This window comes from Heptranchias perlo, chromosome 2 (assembly GCF_035084215.1).
Source record: "Heptranchias perlo isolate sHepPer1 chromosome 2, sHepPer1.hap1, whole genome shotgun sequence".
NCBI classification, from domain to species: domain Eukaryota; kingdom Metazoa; phylum Chordata; class Chondrichthyes; order Hexanchiformes; family Hexanchidae; genus Heptranchias; species Heptranchias perlo.
The window spans coordinates 47,216,967-47,242,609 of record NC_090326.1 but is presented as its reverse complement, the minus strand read 5'-3'; the positions used below and the strand labels follow the sequence as shown (position 1 = coordinate 47,242,609).

The window sequence follows — 25,643 nt, the reverse complement described above, 5'->3', positions numbered from 1 at the left end:
ACTCAGGTCCCAGATGCCTTGTTTCCCTCACTTTATTTCTCTTTCTGCCCTGTTCACTCAGGTCCCAGATGCCCTGTTTCCCTCACTTTATTTCTCTTTCTGCCCTGTTCACTCAGGTCCCAGATGCCCTGTTTCCCTCACTTTATTTCTCTTTCTGCCCTGTTCACTCAGGTCCCAGATGCCCTGTTTCCCTCACTTTATTTCTCTTTCTGCCCTGTTCACTCAGGTCCCAGATGCCCTGTTTCCCTCACTTTATTTCTCTTTCTGCCCTGTTCACTCAGGTCCCAGATGCCCTGTTTCCCTCACTTTATTTCTCTTTCTGCCCTGTTCACTCAGGTCCCAGATGCCCTGTTTCCCTCACTTTATTTCTCTTTCTGCCCTGTTCACTCAGGTCCCAGATGCCCTGTTTCCCTCACTGCGCCTTTATCAGTTCGCACTTTCAGCAACTAGCCACGCAGAAAATATAAAAATCTAAACATGCAGGGGCAAGTCTAACTAATAGCTGACGCCGTTAGATGCCCTGCGACAGCAAATTATGGCTCAATACAATGCAATGTGACTGAAAGCATGAAAGAAAGGGACTGACTTTGAGAAGAATAAACACTAAGACCAACCAAGAAAGACCAGAGGAAAAATGGAGTGTGACAGAGCAAGTGAGCAAAAGATGCTAAAACTTGTAGAAACAGATTGAGAAATGCACTGAAACCACAGTCTTGTCAAGTTTGTTGCTGTCAGTACATAAGTGCTGTACAGTAATTTTGGGCAAAATGTCTCTTTAATAGAAGCAGCTGAATCTGGAGCCCTGCCTCTACTGATCATTAGCAGCTTTCTAATACTATTTTCTATGCCCTAGAAGTCCTTGTATTGCAAAAACGCTCAAGTGTTCTTCAACATTTTTCTAGAAAGATTCAATTACCTTCTGGTGTGCCATTGATAAACTGCAGGCTGAAGTAAACCCATTTCTTATTTACAGTGACAATGAATTTACCAAAATACAGTGAACTAAAGAAACCTAACAACACGATTTCGGGGTCTTTGTACTTTATATAATTTCTAAATGGCACTGTTTTAGCAATCATTCCTATTGCTTGATCTTTTTTTGAAGGTACAAACCTTGTATTTTAAAAAAGACGTGTGCAATTTCTGTTACAATGATATCACACTAAAGTAGAACAGTTAAGAGTCTCCAGGCAATTTATGTCATCACATTGCATGTTTGTGAAAAAAATGCATCTCTGTGAAGACAGTGCCCCTTTAATGTGTTTCACAAAATATCTGAAAAGCAGTTAAGCATTTTGTCCATTTTAACATCTATCTTATTTCAAGGTTTATACCTCGGATGGCAGGCTTGACAGGTTTCATCTTGAGACCTAACCTGTGGGGTAAGGAATCAGAAAGTGGGACAGCGAGCTGTCTTATAACAGGAACCAATTCAATGGACAAATGGTGCTGCATTCAAATAGCAGAGCATTGAGAAATTCCATGTTCTTGTTTTCATCGGATTTGTTTGCCAATACAGTCCACTCCTCTTAATTCATATGTGCATAGTTCAAATTATCTGATGATTTTTTCAAGCTTTAAATTCCCACATTGCTGTATTACTTACAAATTATCTGATGACTCAATTTTTTAATGCAAGGAATGACTGTGAATTATCAATAGAATGCATGTAAACATCCTGCATATTCATTATTAAAGATCAAGATGGTGATCTACAATGAGGAATGAAGTTTGTTTTCTGTTTAATCCACTTTAACAATGCTATCACAACAATAATAAAGGGTGTGAAATTTCTTTCCCAATTTTAGTCAAAAATTAGATGTGAGTATAAAATGGTGAAACACTGCTTTTACGCACACCCACTTTTTCACTAACATTAATGAAGGTAAGAATTTCACCCCTGTGATTTTCTACTAGATATATTTTATAATCTTAAAATCATTTTATAAGATGCCTAAAAGATTATGGGGGTTAAATTGGATTAGGCCATTAACTGGGTGTGGTACCGCGATCCGCGACTAAGCTGCACCTGGTGCTTCCTGCGCACACAGGACGAGACATTCGTCCGGCTTCAGGACTTACTGCAAGCAGCGTTGCAAATCGGCGTTGACACGAGGATTCAAGAACATTCGCACTTTTCACCAGCAGGGGGAGCCCCAAGAGGCCCGCCAGACATATGCTCAAAAGGCAGTGGGAGGCAACAGGGGACGAATTCAATGTTAGGCACATAGCACCACGAACATGGACGCAGTACAGGAAGAAGTTCAATGCTTTGACACGAGTGGTCAAGGTGAATGAGGTCAACTGTCAAGTGGCGTCACCTACCAACTGCACCACTAGCCGCATCCACTGCTCCACGCACTACACCCCCCCATCACCCACATACCAACAAATTCTTTCAATCAGTACTCAACTCTTCCAATCAGATGCTTCCTCTCATCCTCACACATTACCATTGTTGCAAGCCGCACACCCACAACTCACAGGCCACGCACACTGGCAGCTATTCAACCATGACAGGCACATGTCCTGCTTTCTTGCAGGAGAAGGTGGTGCATAACAGAAGGCAGCAATAGGCAGTGGCATTTAGCCCGTCGAGCCTGTTCCACCATTCAATAAGATCACGGTTGATCTGTGACCTAGCTCCATATACTCTCCTTAGCCCCATATCCCTTAATACCCTTGGTTCACAGAAATCTATCAATCTCAGATTTAAAATTCACATTTGAGCTAGCATCAACTGCCGTTTGCAGAAGAACATTTCAAACTTTTCCCACCCTTTGCGTGTAGAAGCATTTCCTAACTTCACTCCTGCACGTCCTGGCTCTGAATGTTGGGCTATGTCCCCGCGTCCTAGTATTCAAGCATAGGAGACCTCCAAAAACAGTTACAAATGCAACAGCAGCCAGAAGCAATAATCCATCAACTAACCTGTAAATCCTGGATGGTCCCTTTAAATAGTGCTGGTGATGGGTCCTTTAGGCACTCCAAGACAGGGTCAGATGGTCTGGGTTAAGACTGTGTTGAGTTGAGTCCCAAAATGGTGTCTATCAGTTTAAATCAGCGTTGCACACTGATCAAATGAATATTCTCCCTACTTTACATGCTGCTGGCGTTTGTTATTTGTGCATGTGCTAAACCCTTTACCAAGATGGTATCTGGCATGCGCATCCAAGATGCCTTCTTGGATGTTCGGAAGGCCGTGTAGCACCGAAACAATGGGCACTAAACGGCCCAATTTCTAGCCCCCAAGGTTTAATTTTCAACTTTACTGTTAATTTATTAAGAATGTAATTTTTTAAGCTGTTCTTCTCTTTCTTTTTGTGGATCTGTGATGAAAGATGTCCTTTAGCAAAGGTGGAGTATTACATTGAATTACATCGAAACAACAGCACAGAAATAGGCCATTCAGCCCAACTGGTCTATGCCGGCGTTTATGCTCCACACAAGCCTCCTCGCTCCCTACTTCATCCAACCCTATCAGCATACCCTTCTGTTCCTTTCTCCCTCATGTACTTATCTAGCTTCCCCTTAAATGTATCTATGCTATTTGCCTCAATTACGCCTTGTGGTAGCGCGTTCCACATTCTTACCGCTCTTTAGGTAAAGAAGTTTCTCCTGAATTCCCTATTGGATTTGTTAGCGACTATTTTATATTTATGACCTCTAGTTTTGGTCTCCCCCACAAGTGGAAACATTTTTTCTACATCTACTCTATCATTATCTTAAAATCCTCTATCAGGTCGTCCCTGAGCCTTCTCTTTTCTAGAGAAAAGAGCCCAGCCTCTTCAGCCTTTCCTGATTTTTTTTCATCAGAATCAGCAAATGGCAAAATAATGGAATTGATCTTTAAGAACAAATTTGAGGATTGCCTATTTGAAGATCACTCAATAAATACCAGCCTATGTAATGGGCCAGAATTTGCTGGAGCGGGCATCTCGCACCCTTCAGATCAAAATGTTTTGCCCTGTATGTTGCTGGAAGTGCGAGCTGATAACAGTGTAGTGAGGGCAATGGGGCATCTGGGTCCTCGGTGAACGACGGGACCAACAATCTATCTCCTTATCCAATGAGATTTAAGGATTAAGAAATAAACAGAGCAAGGACTGAGAAGGGTGAATTAGAGTGGGTGATTTCAATGTCAAATCAGGTACAGAAAGAGAAATAAAAAGAGGGCAAGAAAGATTGGATTAAGAGAGAGAAAGAAAAGAGACACAAAGGAAAATTAAGAAAAAAATTAAAAATTTGACATTTTTAAAATCTTCAATAACAATTCACATACTGAAGGAATGAGACTCCACACTTTTAATTGTTCACATTCTAGGCCAGAGAGGTTGATTGGCAGTCATTAACAATTAATAGGCCGGAACTTGCACTGACTGGCATGGCAAGGCTCCCCCCACATCCTGCGGATAAAAAATACGAATATACTCACTGCGTAGGCCACGACGCACATTTGCCTAATTTTGAAATCTTCTCCAGTGGTGCGTTGCGAGATCAGTGCAGGGCCATGTGCACATGCAAAGACTGTGAGAATGGAAGCCCCGCCCACAAGTAGGCAAGTAATACTCATTCATTTAAAGTGACATTCCCTATGTTAGTCTAAATAAAAAATTAACATAACAACGTACCTTATTATAAAAAGGCAAGGAAATGATTTATAATGTACTGAAACATACAGAAATTAAAAGTTAAAAAAAATAGAATTTTTATTTTTTAATAATTTTTTTAATGATCAAAAAATATTAAAATACGAATAATTAGACATTCCACATTTTTAAAATTTAATTTTTTGTTGTTTTGCAGTCATTATAAGTCTCTGCGCTTTTAAAAAATAGTGTAGGGCTGGTATTTTCAAGCATACCTACTCGTGGGGTAAGTATCTTCGTTCCAGCTGTACAGATGGGTAAGTTTGCCATTGTTTGGTGATTGTGTTTGATTGTTTTGATTGTGGCATGGTTGGCCCTTTAATTCGGGACTGTCAAAACGTTGTTGAACCAATCAGAGCAAGTTCGCGATTTCCGGGTTTTAATGTGCATGTGTGCATTCGCGAACTTGCTCCGATGGATTCGACGGTGGTTGGGATGGACGCCATAATGGAGCGGCGTCCAAGATAAGTAAGTTCTGAGCCATCATGTCGTTAAAAGGGTTCTTACGCTATTAATTACTAGACTTAATTTTCTGTAACGAGTTTAACGGGCAGTTAATGTGCAAATGCAGCAACTTCATGAAACTGACAGGGAGGTTAAGGGCAAGATGCCGTTTTTGTGAAGCTAATGGCAGAGTGGTGCAAATCGTCTAGCAACTTGTGGCGATTCACAATTCACAGGGGATCTCTTCCTCGTCACAAGTTGCTGGCTGATTTGCACATTAATAACGGTGTGCATCGTTCACAGGCCATTATTTTTTCAGCAAATTCTAGCCCAATATTTGGAAGTTTATAAGGAATTGGGTCAAAAAGAGGAAGCAGGGAGTGGTGCAGTGAATGGAGTGCCTCGGGGATCGTTGTTGGGTTCTCTACTGTTTCTGATCTAGACAAACAATTTGGATTCAGAAACACAAAGTAAGTTGGTCAAATTGTAGATATTACCAAATTGGAAGGCAGCAGCAGAGTGTGATGCAATAGCCATGGAGTTACAGAAAGATCTAGACAATATTTGCAAGTGGGCATAACTATGGAACATGAAATTCAATACAGAAACAGAGCATGGCCTTACACGTTGGAAGAAAGGAATTGGGGGGCTATTTAATGAACTAGCAGCAAGAGAGGCTAAAAGAGATTGAGGAATGATAGTAGACTTAACAGCGACCGAGTCCAGTTATTGCAGAATAGCAATCAACAAGACAAACAGAATAGTAAGCTATATTACCAGACCTGTTGAACATAAATCTGAGGGCTGCCTATTGCTCTCGTCAGACCACACCTTGAGTACTGCATTCCATTCTGATCACTAAGGCAAAAAAGGAAACATTAAACCCCTAAGAGCAATGCAAAGAAAGGCCTAGAGGGTGGTCCTTACTGTCAGAGGACTGAGTTATAAGGAAAGGTTAGAAAACTCAGACTCTTCAGCCTTGAAAGGAGGGAAATGAGAAGGTACCTTTACAGAGGTATATGATGCTAAAAGGAAGAGAAAAACTTAATTGTGAGCACTATTTCAAATTAAACCACAAATGCAGATTGGAGGTGGGAGAACATGGATATAAATTGGTAAAAGGCAAGTTCAGGATTGAAATTAGGAAGCATTTCATTTGTGAAAATGATCGTATCTGGAATGGATTTAGAGGTAAGGGAAGGCAAAAACTCTGGAGGCGTTCAAGAGCTAAAGTGAAAGGTACAAAAATTAATTAATAAAAGGCTAATAGAATGTTTGTCTTTATCTCAAGAGGGCTGGAATACAAAGGGGAAGAAGTGATGCTTCAGTTGTTTAGAGCGTTGGTTAGACCCCATCTGAAGTACTGCGTTTAGTTTTGGGCATCACACCTCAGGACAGATATATCGGCCTTCAAGGGGGTACAATGGATATTCAGCAGAATGATACCAGGGCTTAAAGGGTTAAATTATGAGGCCAGGTTGCATAAATTTGGCTACTATTCCTTGAGTTTAGAAAGTTGAGCGGAGAGCTAATCGAGGTCTTTAAAATGATAATGGGATTGGATAGGGTAGATACAGAGAAACTATTTTCTCTGTTGGGAGAATCCAGAAAAAAGGGGCGTAATCTTAAAATTAGAGCTAGGCCATTTAGGAGTGAAATCAGGAAATACTTTTTCACACAAAGAGTAGTAGGAATCTTGAACTCCCTCTCCTAAAAGGCTGTGGATGCTGGGACAATGAAATTTTCAAGACTGAGATCAATAAGTTTTTGTCAAGTAAGGGTATCCAGAGATATGGAGCAAAGTCGGGTAAATGGATTAGAGTACAGATCAGCCATCATCTAATTGAATAGGCCAAAGGGACTGAATGGCCCCTATGTTCCTATGATCAATGAATGGGGGAATCCTAAATTTCTATGGAAGGATGAGCTAGATGGACTGAATGGCCTCCCTTATCGATATTTATCTTTGTGAAGCTATTATCTACAAAGTTAATCAATTGTTGGAATGCAACACCTTCTGAGGATATTTATTTTTAGAAGGATGGCACACCTTCCCTGCCTATCACAATATTCTTGCTGCAATACCAACATTTATCATTAGCGTGAAGTATGATCCAACCCCTGTTAATGCACTGACCAACTAAAAGAACAAGTTGCTAAAAATATATTAAAAATCCATTTGACAAATAGGTCAAGTGAATTTGTCACTGTATAGCAACTCAGCATAGGTGACCTTGGTGAGTTTGTTTTAGAAGATCCAACTCTTGTGTATGATTGCAGTAAAACCAGTGTGTCCCTCATGATCACTTGTACCAGTGTATGCAAGACACTGGGGTAGAAATTGGTATGGGTTGCGCCCGTTTCGGCATCCAATCTGCAGAAGCGTTGGTCCCACTGCTAAAATCGTGGGGCCCCATTTCTTAGGTATCCAGTACATAATAACAGTTTTAGGCAAGAGGAGACCTTCTGCCCCTCTAGCCTCCTACCCATAGTGTGCCCTTGGTGCATTACTAATAACTCTGAATCCCATTTGCTGTTATGAAGCTGTCTAGTTCCTTCTTGAAACCCATTAAGGTTTCTTGTTCCACTACCTATGCTGGTTATGGAAGGATATGCAATATTTTATAATGACAGGAGTGTTATACGGTGTAGCACACAACTTTATTGTAATATAGTTGATCCTCCCCGTGACACTGCATGGGCAAAACAATTTATAGGGGTAAGTTTACGAAATTGTGCTTCTGGCATGGGCCTCATCCACCTGAGTTGGGGGGGAGGGGGGTGGGGGGGAGGGTACAGTGTTATAAAATTACTCCTTATATATCTGTTTCTGTAACCATCTCACTGCATCTTTTCCACTTAATAATTATTTTTATGACACTTTTCTCTCTGTATGACCGTCACACATTTTTCACATTGGCCCCGATATTTACAGGGAGGCGGTGAGGATGCAGGGAAGGCAGTAAGCGGCTGAAGAACCCGACAAGGCCGGGGTGCGGAGGTCCTGCCGAACTTAACGGCAGGACCTCATTAAAGTTTTTTGGATCTGTTTCCCGCTCGGCAACCAGGCAAATGGACAGCCTGGCCGGCGGCCAGGAGGGAGCATCAGCTGCGGGAGGCCGCGATCGGGAGGGGAGAGAGAGACTGCGATCGGGAGGGAGGAGAGAGAGGCCGAATTCAGCAGAGGGGAGGCCGAAGGCTTCTTTGAGGGGTTGGGGGGAGCACTCCTGCTCCTCCTGGTCCACAACGAGTGTTGGAGTCGGCAGCTCCCGCCTCCCTTTCACTGCCGGGTTTCCCGAGCCCTGGGAAACACGAGCAGCAGCGGAGAATTTTAAATCGGGCTCCCATTGCACTGTGGGAGCCCAATTTAAATATGTTAATGAAGTACCCACCTCTCCACGGCGGGCCACTCGGACACCATGAAACCCGCCACCGTAAAAACGGGCGCGTGCACGGCGGGTTAGGGTCACGTTTCATGCACTTTACGGTTTAACCTCCCCCCACTCCCCCACCCTCTCCCACCCGTCTTGGGGGTGTCAATATTGAGACCATTGTGTCTGTGTCACTCTGTCCAACCCTTTTCCACTCTTTCTGTCTCGCTCTTTTTGTAAGTCTCCTCGCTTTTTTGTTTACCACCAAAGTCTCTGTGTGGTTCCCATGCACGTTCCATCACTGATGTTCCCAATCTAGCTCTACCTTTTTTAAGGCCTGTAATATACATGAAAATGGGAGGCAGCAAATACTGGATAGAGCTATCCTCTCTCAGAGAGCTGCGGTAGAGTAGGTGGTTAAGAGCTGAGAGTTAGGTCAGGAGGGCATGAGGAGGCCTTGACCTGCGATGGATTGGAGAATGAGGGAAGGCTGGATCTGGGAGAAATATTGGAGGATGGAGTGTGGGAGGGCTGAGGTCCAGGAGCAGTCAATGGAATTGAACTCCTGAGACTGGGAAGGCTTTGGGGTGGCTGGGCTCTGGGGCAGCCCTGACTCTCGTTGGGTGTGAGGCCTGGGAGCACTTGCAGGAGAGAGGGCAGATACTAGTGGAGTCTGAAAACAGAGAGGACTGGAGGGTTTGGGGGCAGTCAGCGGCAGGGCTGGAGGTACTGGGAACATAGGACACTGAGGAAGCTGGAATATGTACCGAGGGGGGTGGCTGAGGTATGGGAGGAGTGGAATGCAAAATACTGCAGAAGTTGGAAACCTGCACAAAAACAGAAAATGCTGGGAACAGCAGGTCAAACAGCATCTGTGGAGAGAACAGATATTGGCCCAGAATTTGCTGCTAAAATAACGGTGAGGCTAATGGCGCAAAAGCTACAGCAACATCAGGCGAGGGGCAGATGCGTGGTTCTACATGGAAATCCAAAAGTTGCTGTCTGAAATGCTTCGCTCTGTTATTAGCTTTGCGAAAATGGTATCTCGCTGGCTGCCTCACCATTGAAATGCATTGAATGGCGTGAAGTTGCTGTATTTACGCAGTAGACATGAACTAAACTCACCACAGAAAGATAAGTCAATTCATTTCAAGTCTAAGTACCCTTTTAAAGACGTGATAATTACTGCCAGTCAACCTCTCTGGCACTGATAATTAACTATTACAAGTGTGGAGTCTCATTCCTTCAGGTTTTAATTGTTATTGGAGATTTTTATAAAATTAAAATTTGTTTTTTACTTTTCCTTTCTGTCTCGTTTTTCTCTCTCTCTTAATCCAATCTTTCTTTCCCTCTCTTTATTTCTTTTCTGTACCTGATTTGACATTTTACTCAGATCCCCAATGCCCCGTAGTTTCCATCTTGCAATTCCAGCAAAATCTCATGGAGATTAAACGGGCAAGGACAAGTCTAAATAATGGCGGGCACCGTTCATTGCCCTGCTACAGCAAATTGTGGGCCAACATTTCATCAGAACTGACAAAAATAGGAACATTACAATGGGAAGGAGGAGGGAAAAAATACACAAGAGATAAATGGAAAACAGGAGATAGTTACTTGGCCAAAATTATATCAACATGAGACAATAGGAAGGACCATAATGAAATAAATTGGAGACATTTAAGAGAAGCCAAAAATGTGTGATTAGCTGGAGGAGACGGGGGTGGGTAGAGGAATGGCTAAGGCAAATAAGAAATGGAAACAGAAGTAACTGGCAAATTGGAACAGTATCCAGCAGCTGAGGAATAGAATAAAACAGGCCAAGACCAAGGGTATAGGCTGCCCCTCCCCATTTTGAATCCCCATTTTGCTCCCCCCGGCCTGTCAAGCAAACCTTCGACCTCCCTTCTGCCGATCACACCTCTCCTCGCTGCCACGATCGGTGACCCCTCTCCTCCACTAATCTTCGACCCCGGGACCCGATTTCTCCCTCCCTCCATTCCGATTGCCGGGATCTGACCACCGCTCCCCCCACCATCCCACCATCAAGCTCTGACCCCGAGCCTCGATCCCTCCCTTCCTCCTGCTTACCTGGCTCTGATCACCCACCACCAAGTCCCGATCTCTCCCCCGATTGCCGGTGACTGTCCCCAAGGGTCCCCAACTGCGACCTCCTGCCACTGGTTTTCCAACTGGCAGCCGGCCAGCCTGTCAATCTGGCTGACTGCCGGGCAGGAGATGGAAAAAGGAAATGATAATGAGGTCCTGCTGTTAATATTGGCAGGGCCTCCTCGTCCCCGGGCTTTCCAGGTATCCCCCCCACCTCCCGCAACTGGGCTCCCTCGCACCCTCCCCACCTCCCCATAAATATCGAGGCCAAAGACTCAGAGTAAGAATGGGGCAGGACAGAGGTGTTTGGCAATGCGGTCACCTAATCTGTGTTTGCTCTCCTCAGGGTCAGAGGTGGGGGGGTGCTGGGAATGCCTTTGAGTGGGTCAGGGAGGCCGGGAAGAGATCTGAGTGGGTTGAGTTGGGCGATTGTCGGACACATTTGCAGGAGGGAAAACAAGGTAAACAGTGCCTAACCCAATTATTGCAGCTCCAGCTAAGTACTCCAAATTGAGTCCATTGCTCTCAACCCAGGAGAAAAGCTTTTTCCAGGAGTTAAATCAACGTACAAGCAACTCTGTGAATGGAATAAGGATTTTATTCAGAATTGAAACATTTTTTATGGGTTATGTTCTAAATGTTACTTTTATCTGTGAATATTTAAAGGTGGAGGAAAAATTCAAAATGGGCACTCACAAATTTACAAATGTTTGGAACAGTTTGACTGCTAGCTTCAGTTTGTTAGTTTAGGTTTGTGTTTCCTACTAATGCCACTTCGGGATTGGTAACTTACAAAAAAAAGGGAGATACTCGATTCCTCAGTTTTCCGCAGTTTATTTGTTCCTCACTGGTGCCCCTTGAAACAAACTGATTTTTATGCATTTGCATTTAATCACAGATTAAATTGTGATTTAACAGATAAGCCCTTATTTCAGCCAATTATTACTTTTTGTCTCAGGGGAAGTGATGCCCTGAAGTATGACACTCTGCAATGTAACGCCTTTGATGGACGTGCTAAGTGCAAGATTTTTAATTATATGTGGTACCTGAGGTTATCTTGGTGAATATGGCAGTCTGAACAGCAGGTAATATAAAAGCTTACAAACTGAGTCGAGTGGCTAGAGCTGGAATGCTGAATTTGCAATTGTTAGCACACAAAAAGACATTGTATAATTTTGTATTCAGTAAATCAAGTTGAATTGCTCGACATACTCGACATTGACCAGAAGAAGAAATCAGGAAAATTGCTGTTTTTTAACCAGAAGGTCATTTTGTTCCTGCTTAATTATTTCCCTACTGGTTTTCCAGTCAGATGTTTTTTAATGAAGATAAGTTTAACTCATAAAAGCAGCTATCAAAAGAAGGAAGTAAAGAAATTACCATCCCTCGAGTATTTTTCAAGTCAATGTTACCATTAAGTTATTCATATCTATTCAGTATAGACTTGAATATGTAAAATGGAGAGGCAGGGGGAGGGGATACCCACCAGCTCACTTCAACTTAAAGACCTTTACTTTAGCTTCAAATATTATGCCTCAGTTCATTACTATGTATTTTTAAGCCTCAATATCCAAGCACACAGCCTGTTACATTCTCTGTTAATTAGAAACATTTGTATTACACTTTTTTTAAGGATAAGACTATAATTCCCACAGTATCAAACCAGAACACTTATTAAGGACAGTAAATGGGTGGTCATCTGACAGGGTAGGAAGAGGCAGCAGAATCCTCCAGAAGTGTGTTGCTTCTTTATTAGATTAAATTAATAATGCGTGGCTGGAGAAATGGTGCAGGAAGGAGAGCTTCAGATTCCTGGGGCATTGGGACCCTTCCTGAGGCAGAAGGGATCTGTTCAATGGACGGGTTGCACCTTGACAGAGCTGGGACAAATGTCCTCGTGGGGAGGTTAACTAGTGCTGCGGGGGAGGGTTTAATCTAATTTGGTTTTCAGTATTAAATACCGGTGAGGGTGATGACACCTCGAAGGAGTGCAGCCCGGAGCATGGCACCATGGGGCAAAGGACTGCACAGGGAAATGTAGGAATGCAGCGGTTATAGGGGATTCAATAGTCAGGGCGATAGACAGGCGTTTCTGCAACCACCGATGTGGTCCCACATGATGTGTTGCGTCCCTGGTGCCAGGGTAAAGGACATCACTGAGAGGGTGCAGAACATTTTGAGGGAGGAAAGAGAACAGCCAGAAGTCGTGGTCCATGTGGGAACCAATGACATTGGAAGGAAAAGGATTGAGATCCTACAGTCAGAGTTTCAGGAGCTAAGGAGGAAGTTAAAAAGCAGGACCTCAAGCGTAGTAATCTCTAGATTACTCCCAGTGCCACGCACTAGTGAGTATAGGAATAGTAGGATAAGGCAGATTAATGCGTGGCTGGAGAAATGGTGCAGGAAGGAAGGCTTCAGATTCCTGGGGCATTGGGACCAGTTCTGAGGCAGAAGGAATCTGTTCAATGGACGGGTTGCACCTCAACAGAGCTGGGACAAATGTCCTCGTGGGGAGATTAACTAGTGCTGTGGAGGAGGGTTTAATCTAATTTGGCAAGGGGATGGGCATCAGGATGAAACATTAGAGAGGAGAAACAAGGTGCACAGAGGACTGGGAGGGACCAGTGGCACTAGAGTAAAGAATAGTTCAGAAATAGGACGGACCAAATAGGTGGCAAATGCGAGGCAGTCTAAGATGAGTTTGGAGTGCATGTGCGTAAATGCATGTAGCGTGGTAAATAAGGTTGGTGAGCTGCAGGCTCAAGTCGCCACATGGGACTATGATATAGTGACAATTACATACCTGGATCAAGGAAGGGGAGGATTGGGTACTTAATATTCCTGGCTATAAGATATTCAGGAAAGATAAGGAAGGAAAGAAATTTGGGGGGGGGTGGGGCATGGTGGCATTATTGATCAAATAAACTATTATAGCACTGGAAAGGGATGATGTAGTTGAGGGGTCAAAGACAGAATCTATTTAGTTAGAATTAAGGAACAATAGATGAACTATTAGGCTACTGAGTCTATAATTAAGGATAGGGTGACTGAACACCTCGAGAATTTTCAGTTAATCAGAGAGAGCCAGCATGGATTTGTGAAAGGTCGGTCGTGCCTGACAAACCTGATTGAATTTTTTGAAGAGGTGACTAAAGTAGTGGAAGGGGAATGTCAATGGATGTTATTTATATGGACTGCCAGAAGGCATTTGATAAGGTCCCACATAAGAGACTGTTAGCTAAGATAGAAGCCCATGGAATTGAGGGAAAAGTACGGACTTGGTTAGGAAGTTGGCTGAGCGAAAGGCGACAGAGAGTAGGGATAATGGGAAGGTACTCACATTGGCAGGATGTGACTAGTGGAGTCCCGCAGGGATTTGTCTTGGGGCCTCAATTATTCACAATATTTATTAACGACTTAGATGAAGGCATAGAAAGTCTCATGTCTAAGTTTGCCGATGACACAAAGATTGGTGGCATTGTAAGCAGTGTAGATGAAAACATAAAATTACAAAGGGATATTGATAGATTAGGTGAGTGGGCAAAACTGTGGCAAATGGAATTCAATGTAGGCAAATGTGAGGTCATCCACTTTGGATCAAAAAAGGATAGAACAGGGTACTTTCTAAATGGTAAAAAGTTAAAAACAGTGGATGTCCAAAGGGACTTAGGGGTTCAGGTACATAGATCATTGAAGTATCATGAACAGGTGCAGAAAATAATCAAGACGGCAAATGGAATGTTGGCCTTTATATCTAGAGGACTAGAGTACAAGGGGGCAGAAGTTATGCTGCAGCTATACAAAACCCTGGTTAGACCGCACCTGGAGTACTGTGAGCAGTTCTGGGCCCGCACCTTCGGAAGGACATATTGGCCTTGGAGGGAGTGCAGCGTAGGTTTACTAGAATGATACCCGGACTTCAAGGGTTAAGTTACGAGGAGAGATTACACAAATTGGGGTTGTATTCTCTAGAGTTTCGAAGGTTAAGGGGTGATCTGATCGAAGTTTATAAGATATTAGGGGGAACAGATAGGGTGGATAGAGAGAAACTATTTCTGCTGGTTGGGGATTTTAGGAGTAGGGGGCACAGTCTAAAAATTAGAGCCAGACCTTTCAGGAGTGAGATTAGAAAACATTTCTACACACAAAGGGTTGTAGAAGTTTGGAACTCTCTTCCGCAAACGGCAATTGAAACTAGCTCAATTGCTAAATTTAAATGTGAGATAGATAGCTTTTTGGCAACCAAAGGTATTAAGAGATATGGGCCAAAGGCAGGTATATGGAGTTAGATCACAGATCAGCCATGATCTTATCAAATGGCGGAGCAGGCACGAGGGGCTGAATGGCCTACACCTGTTCCTATGTTCCTACTATAGGCCACCAAATAGTGGGAAGGGGATAGAGGAACCAATTTCCAGCCAAATTACAGAAAGATGCAAGAACTATAGAATAGTGATAATGGGGGACTTCAATTATCCCAATATAGATTGGGATAGTAACAGTGTAAAGAGCAAAGAGGGGGAGGAATTGCTGAAATGTGTACTAAGAGAACTTTCTAGATCATTGTGTTTCCAGCCCAAGAGGAAGGAAGTGCTGGATCTAGTTCTGGATAATGAAATGGGGCAAGTGGAGCATGTTTCAGTGGGGGAGCATTTGGGGAACAGTGATCATAATATCATTAGGTTTACAATAGTTTTGGAAAAGGACATGGAAAAATCAAGCGTAAAAATACTTAATTGGAGGAGGGCTAATTTCAATGAGTAAAAAAGGGATCTTGCCCAGGTGGATTGGAATCAAAAATTGGTCGGCAAAACAGTAATTGAACAATGGGAGGCCTTCAAAGAGGAGATGGTTCGGGTACAGATTCGACACAATCCCATGAAGGGGAAAGGTAGGGCATCCAAAGCTAGAGCTCCCCAGATGACTAAAGATATAGAGATTAAAATGAAACAGAAAAAGGAGGCTTGTGACAAATGTAAAGTTCATAATACAGTGGAGAAACAGGCTGAATGCAAAAAGTACAGGGGAGTTCTAAAAAAGGGAATAAGAAGGGCAAAGAGAGAGTCCGAGAATAGAGTAGCGGCTAACATAAAAATGAAACCAAAGGTCTTTTATAAACATATAAATAGTAAAAGGGTAGTCAAAGGAAGGGTGGGGCTTTTGTGGAGGCATAGGGCTTGGCTGAGTTACTAAATGAATATTTCGCATCGGTCTTCACTAGAGAAGAGGATGCTGCCAAGTAGCAGTAAAGGAGGAGGTAGTAGCAATATTGGATAGGATAAAAATAGATAGAGAGGAGGTACTTAAAAGATTGGCAGTACTCAAAGTAGAAAAATCACCCGGTCCAGATGGAATACACCGTAGATTGCTGAGGGAAGTAAGGGTAGAAATTGCGGAGGCTCTGGCCACAATGTTCCAATCCTCCTTCGATATGGGGGCGGTGCCAGAGGGCGGGAGGAATGCAAATGTTACATCCCTGTTCAAAAAAGTGGAGAGGGATAAACCAGGCAATTACAGGCCAGTCAGCCTAACGTTGGTGATGGGGAAACTTTTAGAGACAATAATCCAGGATAAAATTAATTGGCACTTGGAAAAGTATAGACTGATAAATGAAAGTCAGCACGGATTTGTTAAAGGAAAATCGTATTTGACTAACTTGATTGAGTTCTTTGATGATGTAATGGAAAGGGTTGTGAAGGTAGTGCAGTTGTTCAAAAGGCATTTGATAAAGTACCACATAATAGACTTGTTAGCAAAATTAAAGTTTGCAGATGATACGAAACTCGGAAATGTAGTAAACAATGTAGAGGATAGTAACAGACTTCAGGAGGCAGACTGGTGAAATGGGCAGACACATGGCAGATGAAATTTAATGCAGAGAAATGTTAAGTGATACATTTTGGTAGGAAGAATGAGGAGCGGCAATATAAACTAAATAGTACAATTTTAAAGGGGGTGCAGGAACAGAGAGACCTGGGGGTGAATATGCACAAATCTCTGGACATGGCAGGACAAGTTGAGAAGGCTGTTAAAAAAGAATATGGCTTTATTAATAGAGGCATAGAGTACAAAACCAAGGAAGTTATGCTGAACCTTTAAAAAACCCTGCTTAGGCCTCAGCTGGAGCATTGTGTTCAATTCTGGGCACAACACTTTAGGAAGGATATCAAGGCCATAGAGAGGGTGCAAAAGAGATTTACTAGAATGGTACCAGGGATGAGGGACTTCAGTTTTGTGGAGAGACTGGAAAAGCTGGGGTTGTTCTCCTTAGAGCAGAGAAGGTTAACAGGAGATTTGACAGAGGTGTTCAAAATCATGAACGGTTTTGATAGAGTAAATAAGGAGAAACTGTTTCAAGTGGCAGAAGGGTCACAGGGCACAGATTTAAGATGATTGGGAAAAGAACCAGAAGCAACATGAGGAAACATTATTTTACGCAGCGAGTTGTTATGATCTGGAATGCACTGTCTGAAAGGATGGTGGAAGCAGATTCAATAATAACTTTCCAAAGGGAATTGGATAAATACTTGAGGGGAAAACATTTACAGATTTACAGGGCCATGGAGAAAGAGTAGGGGAATGGGACTAACTGGATAGCTCTTTCAAACAGCCCACGCAGGCATGATGGGCCGAATGGCCTCCTTCTGTGCTGTATCATACTATGAAACTATAAACTACGAATACAGTGTGAAACTTAACCAGCAGGAGTCATTATCTAGTATTCCTAGATGTCTGTTAATAAACTCAGCAAAACATTATGCACACAGGAGGATTTGGCATTAATTAAAGGAGTTGTAATTGAAGGAAGAATTCCACAGAGGAAATTGTGGTCATTTAACCTGCACATTACTATCATTTGATAGAAATGTTTTTGTTCAAACACTGGAACTGACCCTATAACTGTAATTATTGAAAGCTGAACCAATTATGTGGCTGAGAGGTTAATTCTGTACTTGCTCCTGTCTGTTTTTTTCCAGGTTTTTTTTGTTTATTGTGTCCTGTCTTTCTGCTTACCTTATATCCCACTGTTTATCATTTGCTAACCTACATCAAACATTATTGATATCATTCTGCAGCGATTATTATTTTTGGTTGGCAAGCACAGCAGCAGTTGTATTGTAAGGACCAATTTTTAAAATTTTAAGTGATGTAGACATCTGTGACAGATGGTTCAAATGCTCCAAGGGCAATATAGTTGAACAAAGCCACAAGAATGTTGGCTGTGTGGAATAAACTCCCAGTGAGAGCACTTAATGCTGTGTTAATTAACATGTATAACAAAGAGCTGGATAAATACCTAGCTAGGAACAGGATCAAAGATTACAAGTACAGATACACAATCAAATATTATATCACAGTTCCTGAGCTGCAAGGACCTTAGAAATGTCACACCAAGGAAATCAACCACACAGGCATAAATAATGTATGATTTGAAGTTGGATGGAATTTCTGCTCTGCTCTGCTGTTTTATCTTTTTTTGTGGGGCGGTGGGGAAGAAAATATTGCAGAAGCTTTTCTCATAGATTAAAATGGATTTGGCACAGTCCACTGTAGTGTGATTACACATAGCTAATTCTGACTTTGGGCAATAGTGTGAAACAAGTGATATCGATTCAGCCGCCCGTTATACATCTCTCCCGATTGACTTCAATGGAAATGAAAATCGGCAGAAACCTTTAACGGGCGGCTGATCTGATATTGTTCGTTTTACACCATCACCCAAAGTCAGAATTACCCCCATAATCTGTAGAAGGAACAGGCTTTATGGATTAAATCACTTTTTTTCATGTTCTGTGTGTTATGTCTTTCAAGGTTTTACTGTGTTCTGACAGTGCTTTCCAGTGGGATTGACATATTCTTGAGGAAAGTGATAATTTGTTGCTTTGTTGCATTGCTTTTCAAGTGATAACTTGTTTTCAAAACATTATAAACTGGGAGCGAATCATTAAATCGTGATAGTTAACCCTGGATAAATATCATGTAGTTTTTAAAAATGTATATTTTGTTTTGTTAAAATTCCAATTCAAAAGGCTCCTCCATCATACAGCAGAGTGGATGTTCTCTGTGACAAAAGCCAAAAGGTATCTCCTATCACCATTATCAAAGTGTCTACTCAGTTTTCAGACCAAGTTACAAGCCATTTTTTTTTGTTCAGTCTCCACTGGGTTTTTCCGAAAACATAGAAAAAAACTTTCCAGAGACTGACTTTCCAGGACAAATGCCCTTCAGCCAGCCCAGAAAACAATCGAACCTTACCTTCTACTTTAACATGATAGTGTGTACGCTGTAATTGGACAGCAATCAGGACGGAAATTCTTATAATGCCCTATTACCAAAACCAAAATGCTGACCTTGCCAGCGATGTATACATCCCATGAATGAATTAAAAAAAAACCTGACCTCAACCACAATAATCAAGCAAATGGTCGAAATTTAGGCCAGGATGGGAAACAAAGTACTCCAAACATGTGTGTACGGTGTAAATGTTCTCATCTACAAGCATTATTAATTAGGTATGGTAAGGAATAGTGTTATTTAAATTACCTATTAGCATTAGTAGGGATGAGCATGATGCCAGGTTGAAAACCCCTACCAAACGCCTCTCAACCTCCATTCAAAACTTGGCCTTTGCAACTGACCCAGGTAAAGAAAACAAGGTCAGATTTTCTTCGTCTTATCAATATATGTATGTACGTATTCTTCAGAAATAAATTAAAGGTTTTAATAACAATACAGAGGTAATGCAATATTGGTACAACATGGCAGGACAATTACATTTATGCTCTAAAAACCAAATGATAGACATTCAATCAATATATACACAGCTTATTGAAAGTCTAGTAAGGAAAAATAGTTGTGAAAAAGCTGATAACTGCAAAACAAAAGGGATCATAAGAAATTTAGATTAAAAACTGGCTTGGCTCAATTAGTAGCAATCTTGCCTCTGAGTTGGAAGGTTGGGGAATTCAAGCTACGCTCCAGGATTTGGCTCCATAGTATAGGTTGACATTTCAGTGCAGTACTGAAATAGTACTGTATTGTTAGAGTTGAAGTCTTTTGGTGATATGTTAAACTGAGGCCCAGTTTGCCTGTTCAGATGAATGTAAAAGATCCTGTGGCAATATTCAAAGAAGAGAAGGGAGTTCTTCCCACGCCCTGGCCAATATTTCTCCCTCAGCCAATGTTATGAAAAACAGATTAACTGGTCATTATTTCCATTTGCTGTTTGTGGGACCTTGCTGTGCACAAATTGGCTGCACTTCAAAAGTAATTAAGTAGCTGTGATGTTATAAGGCACTATCTAAATGCAAGTTCTTTTTTTTACTATACAACACTTCAACAAGCATCTCTTCAATACTTATGGAAATACCATGACATCAATATGGCTACAAGCTAGCACCATCAGATTAGTATTCCAAGAAGGAAGAGCATACCCTCAGAACTTTGTCTTAATTAACGTGAAGTGAAACATTGTTTGCTCCTATCGTACAATCTCCCAGAACCTCTGGATCCAGACATCCTGCAACAGTGGAGCCATCTGCTGGCAATGCATTCTGGCTGCACACAAGAGCAGGTTAATTAACCATAAACTGTTAGCAAAATTAATATCTAAAAAATATATAAGGACAATGTGAAAAGATACATAAGTGTGATACCGAAACAAATTTACATGTTGGTGTTTAGTTGATGGATAGAATAGTACTTTCATTGGGCCAGGTCAGGTTTGGATTCTGTGAACTTGGGTTGAACAAAACTGAGATATCTTCTTGGGCTGGTTATTCATTCCAAAGCCATATATCAGACCTTGGACATAAATCTTAATTTAATGGATTTAAAGTTCATTCGGGTGGGAGGGGGGAGGAGGTATCATGAATACATATGTGAAAGGTTGTTAACTGCTTTAATCTCTTGTTTCAGAAATCCCTGAAGATCCAGAAGCAGCTGAAGAATTTTATCATGAAGATGATTTTGAATCTTGTTCAGACGAAAACCTAGAGATTGAGGAATCAGAGGAAGAAACAGAATGCACCATTTTCAAAACCTATGAACAGGCAAGTAGTAGCAAGTTAGTATCTCGGTATCAAACCTGTCAATATTTGGCAATCCAAAATCTGGACAGAGGTTTGTATATTTGTTGGGGTGGGTGGGGAGAGAAAGAGAGGGGCAGAAAGGAAGAGCAGTTAGTGTCATGATGGGAGTAGGAAAAAGTCAGGCTGGGTTATAACTGGTTGGAGAAGCAATAGAAAAGTAAGAGGGTGAGGTTCCCGGCACAGCACTTCACTGGATGGGAGATCACAGAACAACCCTATAGGGCCCGATATTACCAGGGTGGCGGGTTCGCGGCGGGGGCGGGAGGTGATTCCGCACCCGGTGAAATCAGTCTGCCCCGCGCGCAATCGCAGGCTAATTGGATCCACTTACCTCTTGTTCCGGGTTCCCCGCTGCTGAGCTGCGCGTCAGGCGGACTGCACATGCACAGTAAGGTCTGTCAGCTGGAGGTGCTCTATTTAAAGGGGCAGTCCTCCACTGACAGATGCTGCAAGAAATAGGAAAAATTACAGCACGGAGCAGCCCAGGGGGAAGGCTGCTCCCAGGTTTAATGATGCCTCACTCCAGTTCTTACAGGATGGGGTGAGGAGGAGGGGGAGGACAGAGATCTTCCCCCCGGCGGGCGGGAGGAAGTGGCCTGCCTCTGCCACCAAGAAGGCCTGGCTCGAGGTGGAAGAGGAGGTCACCTGCACCACCAACATATCGCCCACCTGCATACAGTGCAGGAGGTGCTGCAATGACCTAAGTAGGTCAGCCAAAGTGAGTACACTTACTCATTCCCCTACACTCCGTCTGCCACATCACCGCCCCCATCCCACATCTCCTTCAGCAATGCCAACACTACTCAGTCACATCACCCCTCACACCCACTCAAACTTCATCCTCATCTTACCTGCACTTACTCACCTCGCCAGTACTCATCCCGCCACTACCACTCAACCCAATCATCATACAATCTCATGGCTCTATCTCATCCTCACCCTCTCATGCATCTCTTTCACAGTCAGCCTCACTCAACCTGCCACTACCTGTGCTGCAGCCACAGGGCATGCATCACATATGTGCAGTAGGCAGCGTAAGGCAAACGTGTCGTGAGCATGAAGGGGATGCACAAGGGTGTTTGAGGGTTTGTCATGGTTTTCACTTATATTTAATTTCTGATCAACTCACATTACGTATTATATTGGCACCACTACTGCCACGTCTTTGCGAATCTTGTCTGGTTTGTGCAATAATGCCCTTTCCTGAGGATCACATTGAAGACCCACACCTGATGCCACCCATTGTGTCACTGCAGAGTGGGTGTAGGTGTATTTGCAGGGCTCTTTTGTGCAGATGACTGAGAGACGTCGGCGATGTCCCCAGTGGCACCCTGGAAGGATGCGGAGGAGAAGTTATTGAGGGCAGTGGTGACTTTGACAGCTACAGGTAAGAAGATGATGCTCGAGCCAGCCGGGTGCAGCTCGGCATCAAGGAGGCTGCAGATGTCCACGACTACATGTCAAGTGACTCTGAGCCTCCGTGTGCACTGCTGCTCAGAGAGATCCAGGAAGCTGAGCTTCGGTCTGTGGACCCTGTGGCGAGGGTAGTGCCCTCTGCGACGCATCTCTTTCTACCGTTGCCCTCCTTCCTGCTGTGCAGGTGGATGTGTCACAGCACTGTGTTGTGGAGCTCCACGTGTCAGAGGTAGACGGCGTGGCCGGCGAGGCTGGTGATGCTGTTCGCCCTCCGAGGAGGCCATGACTGCGGCTACGGCGGCCCCCATCCGGAAGATGTACATCTGAGGGGGTCCACAAGGTAGGTAAATGTGTCTGGACCCCGGGGTAAGTGTGCAAGTTGGTGAATTTTATTGTTAGGAGGAGGGTGGTGGAGGCCAAACTTTGTCCAAAGTGACAGAGTGGCCTCCTGCAATGAATGAGGGTCTCCCCCCCCCCCCCCCCACCTGTCAAATGGACCTTTGGAGCTGCCACAGGCTGATGGCTGCAACACGTCCATTTGAACTGGGAATGTTTCCCCCAGTACGGGAAACAGTCCCAGTTGTTTGTAAAATCCCAACCCTCCTAAAATATCTCGTTAATCAGGTCTGTAAACGACCTGAAATGCCAAAATAAATACCTTAAGTGGCACCCTGCCGGCTTTAATTGCCGGTGGGAGTCCCACATGCGGGGGCTGCGCATGCATGTCAGTGCGTCAGTTGGAAACCCGGAAGTGGGCAGGTTGGATACGGGCTCCCGCCCCGCCCCGGGAATCCCCGATTTTCGTGGCCCCCCCCGCCAGGAACGCGCCCGATCGCGGGTGCTAAAATCGACCCCATAGTGTTGAGTAACCTATCTGTGAACCACACTCCCATTCATCAAGTTTCAGTGGAACGCCACTGAATTTATCCTAAAGCTTTCTTTTGTCTAACTGTGTTACTATTCAATTCTACTTCATTTCTTAGAAGTAATTATAAATTCCAGTTATAACACTGGCTGACAATTATTGCTTCTTTATGTGCTTATTTATTTAAAGCTCAGATATGGGTCCTCAGAATAAGCGGATCTATCTATTAGGTTTAACTTTACATCCTATTTTTGTTTAAAGCTCAGCTGAACGAAACCTACAGAAAATATGACATCTCTGGAAAGACGTTTTGCTTGCTAATATATTTCCGCAATGGGCAGCCAGATATAAAATAACGCCTACACTCTGTCCCCTTAATCAAATATTTCAGTAATTGAAGTGAAGACATAATTAGGAGTGAATTTTCTTCCACTCAGTGGGATGAGATGAATATTTTTAGACTAATTGGCATTTTTCAAAAAAGCTGATGCCTGCACAGAGCTTGCAAGTTACAATGAGCATGGAGCATATTATTGTAATAATGTTTTTCAAAGTGCCCGGGGTTTGCAATAATTCATAGGTTAACTGATAGGTCTACAAGCTTTGACAACGTAATGACTTTGGAAACAGACATTGTTAAGCAGAATGGATGGAAGGCATTGTAGTAATCAATGGTCTATATGGTACATGCTAGCTGCCTGTCTGTGGTACTGTGCGTGACTCATTTGTGCTGTGTTTTCATTCTTTCAGGACACTGACGTTGATGCCCTGGTAAGGTGCATGGAAGATGTCCTAGAGAGCAGGTCCTTAGGTGAGACCTTCCCCCACCTGCATTACTACTATATTCTGAAATCAATATCTAACACTGTTGCACAAAGGAGCCATTTTATACTGGAATCATTTCAGTCTTGAGAACAATTCACACTATTAGGAACCAACTGATCATTTACTAGTCGTATTTGAAACTTAAATCCAGTTTGTGTTTCGTTACAACAAATTCAACTCAACCCTAAATTGCTTTACTGCACTGTAGGTAGAATGTAAATATGGAGTCGCAGTGCGCGTGTGTGTGTGTGTGTGTGTGTGTGTGTGCGTGCGTGCGTGCTTTCCATAATTATAGGCTGTGTGCTTAAACCTTGCCTGTAGTGCTTCATCATTGTGCTTGAAACCAAGATGCATCGCACCATCTCCCATGCTAACTCTCTTTCCCAGCACCTCAAAATTGTCTAACTTCTCAGTCACCCCTCTTCCTTAGAATCTACAGTCTTGGCTTTTGCAAACTATTCTACGGTCAGGAGCTCACAGGAAGCACCGATCGTGAAACTGTGGGTCTGCAGTGTCCAATTTTCTATCCATTTGACCTAAAAGACAGAAAATCAAGACACTGCGGGCCGGTGATTTCTCCCTCTGCATTGGGAACACCTGGCCATGGATTCACCTTGTTAAAACACAAGCTTGTATGACCTAACCACTACCTATTTTGTTTTCACTCTTACTCTTTTCAACCTATACCGTATCACGTAATATAGGCTGTAGCCTTTCACCTGGATTTCTCAATTTTAAAAAGGCATTCTTTTTTTCCCTATTGTAAATTCTCAGTAGTTGAACATCTATAAAAAAAAATTTTATCGACACAAAATGTCACTTTATGGGATGCTGGATGATTGAGTGTCACTGACTGACAGTTTAATGAAATGGAGAGAAAGCAGCAAGTTCGAGTTCAGATACAGTTAAGCAATCAGCTCACCCTAAAATTGCAGCATTATCAACAATGATCAGAAAGAAAATATATCCCAAGAAGCGGCTGCACTCTTCAGTTCTTCCTGCTGGCAATCTTACCAAAAAAACTGACTACGATGCCTGAATTTAATTGAACACCACAAAAGTAAGTGCACAGAGGGTAAATGCTTTATGATTGGAGGCACCAATTTCCACAGAACTGTAAGGCTCATTCTACTGCACCTCAGTAAAGCTTAAGTTCTTTGTGGTCAGGGTCAGAATATATCTTGTTATAATGCGGGCCAGAGTTATGATGAGCCTGTTGGTAATAAACCCAAAAACTGCACAACAAAAACTGTATCACGGACAATTACCGTATATGCAGGCTGAACTGACAGTCTCTTCTTGACTTTCACCTCCTGCCCAGTTCTTCAGCATACAACAGGAGATAATATGAATGCATTTAGAGCCTAAGTTACTTATTGACTTTCTCCCTGGGCTTCCAGTATCTACAGCTGGGTTTCTGCTTTAGATTTCTTTGCTTCTCCTCCCTAATATTTAGTAGCAAGCATAAGATTGCGATTTGAAGCTCCTCTCTACCACTGCCAACCGTTCTTGTCTCCACAGCACCAAAAACTGGAGGCTTTATCCTTTTAGCTGAGGGAAATCTCTCTGCCAGATTCATTTATTGCTTCCTGCAAAGTTTAATGGGCCGGATTTTGCCGTGAGTGGTGAAGCCCATAGACTTTCTATGGGGTTTTGCACAGCAAGTTGCTGTCAGCCAAACATCCAAACAGTGTGGCACCCTCTACAGGGCATCTGGTACCTGTGTGAACAGAGCAAACAACTGTGTATCTCCTTGACCAATCAGATTGAAGAATCGTTAATGAGCAGTGCAGAGTCTGAACCAGGAAGTGTAAGTTAGAATAGTGAATTATAGTCAAATCAGATAACGAAAGCGAAATAAAGAGAGGGAAAGAAA

The 25,643-nt window shown here is 42.9% G+C and overlaps 1 protein-coding gene across 1 annotated transcript in view; it reads left to right on the top strand.

Annotated features, from left to right (window-relative positions):
• Positions 1 to 25,643, top strand: part of nek11 (NIMA-related kinase 11) — a 385,456-nt gene that overhangs the window by 310,133 nt on the left and 49,680 nt on the right. Inside the window, exons 12-13 of the mRNA XM_067997717.1 lie at positions 20,489 to 20,622; positions 23,693 to 23,753. Coding sequence (XP_067853818.1) covers positions 20,489 to 20,622; positions 23,693 to 23,753 — 195 coding nt within the window. The remainder of the gene's footprint in view (positions 1 to 20,488; positions 20,623 to 23,692; positions 23,754 to 25,643) is intronic.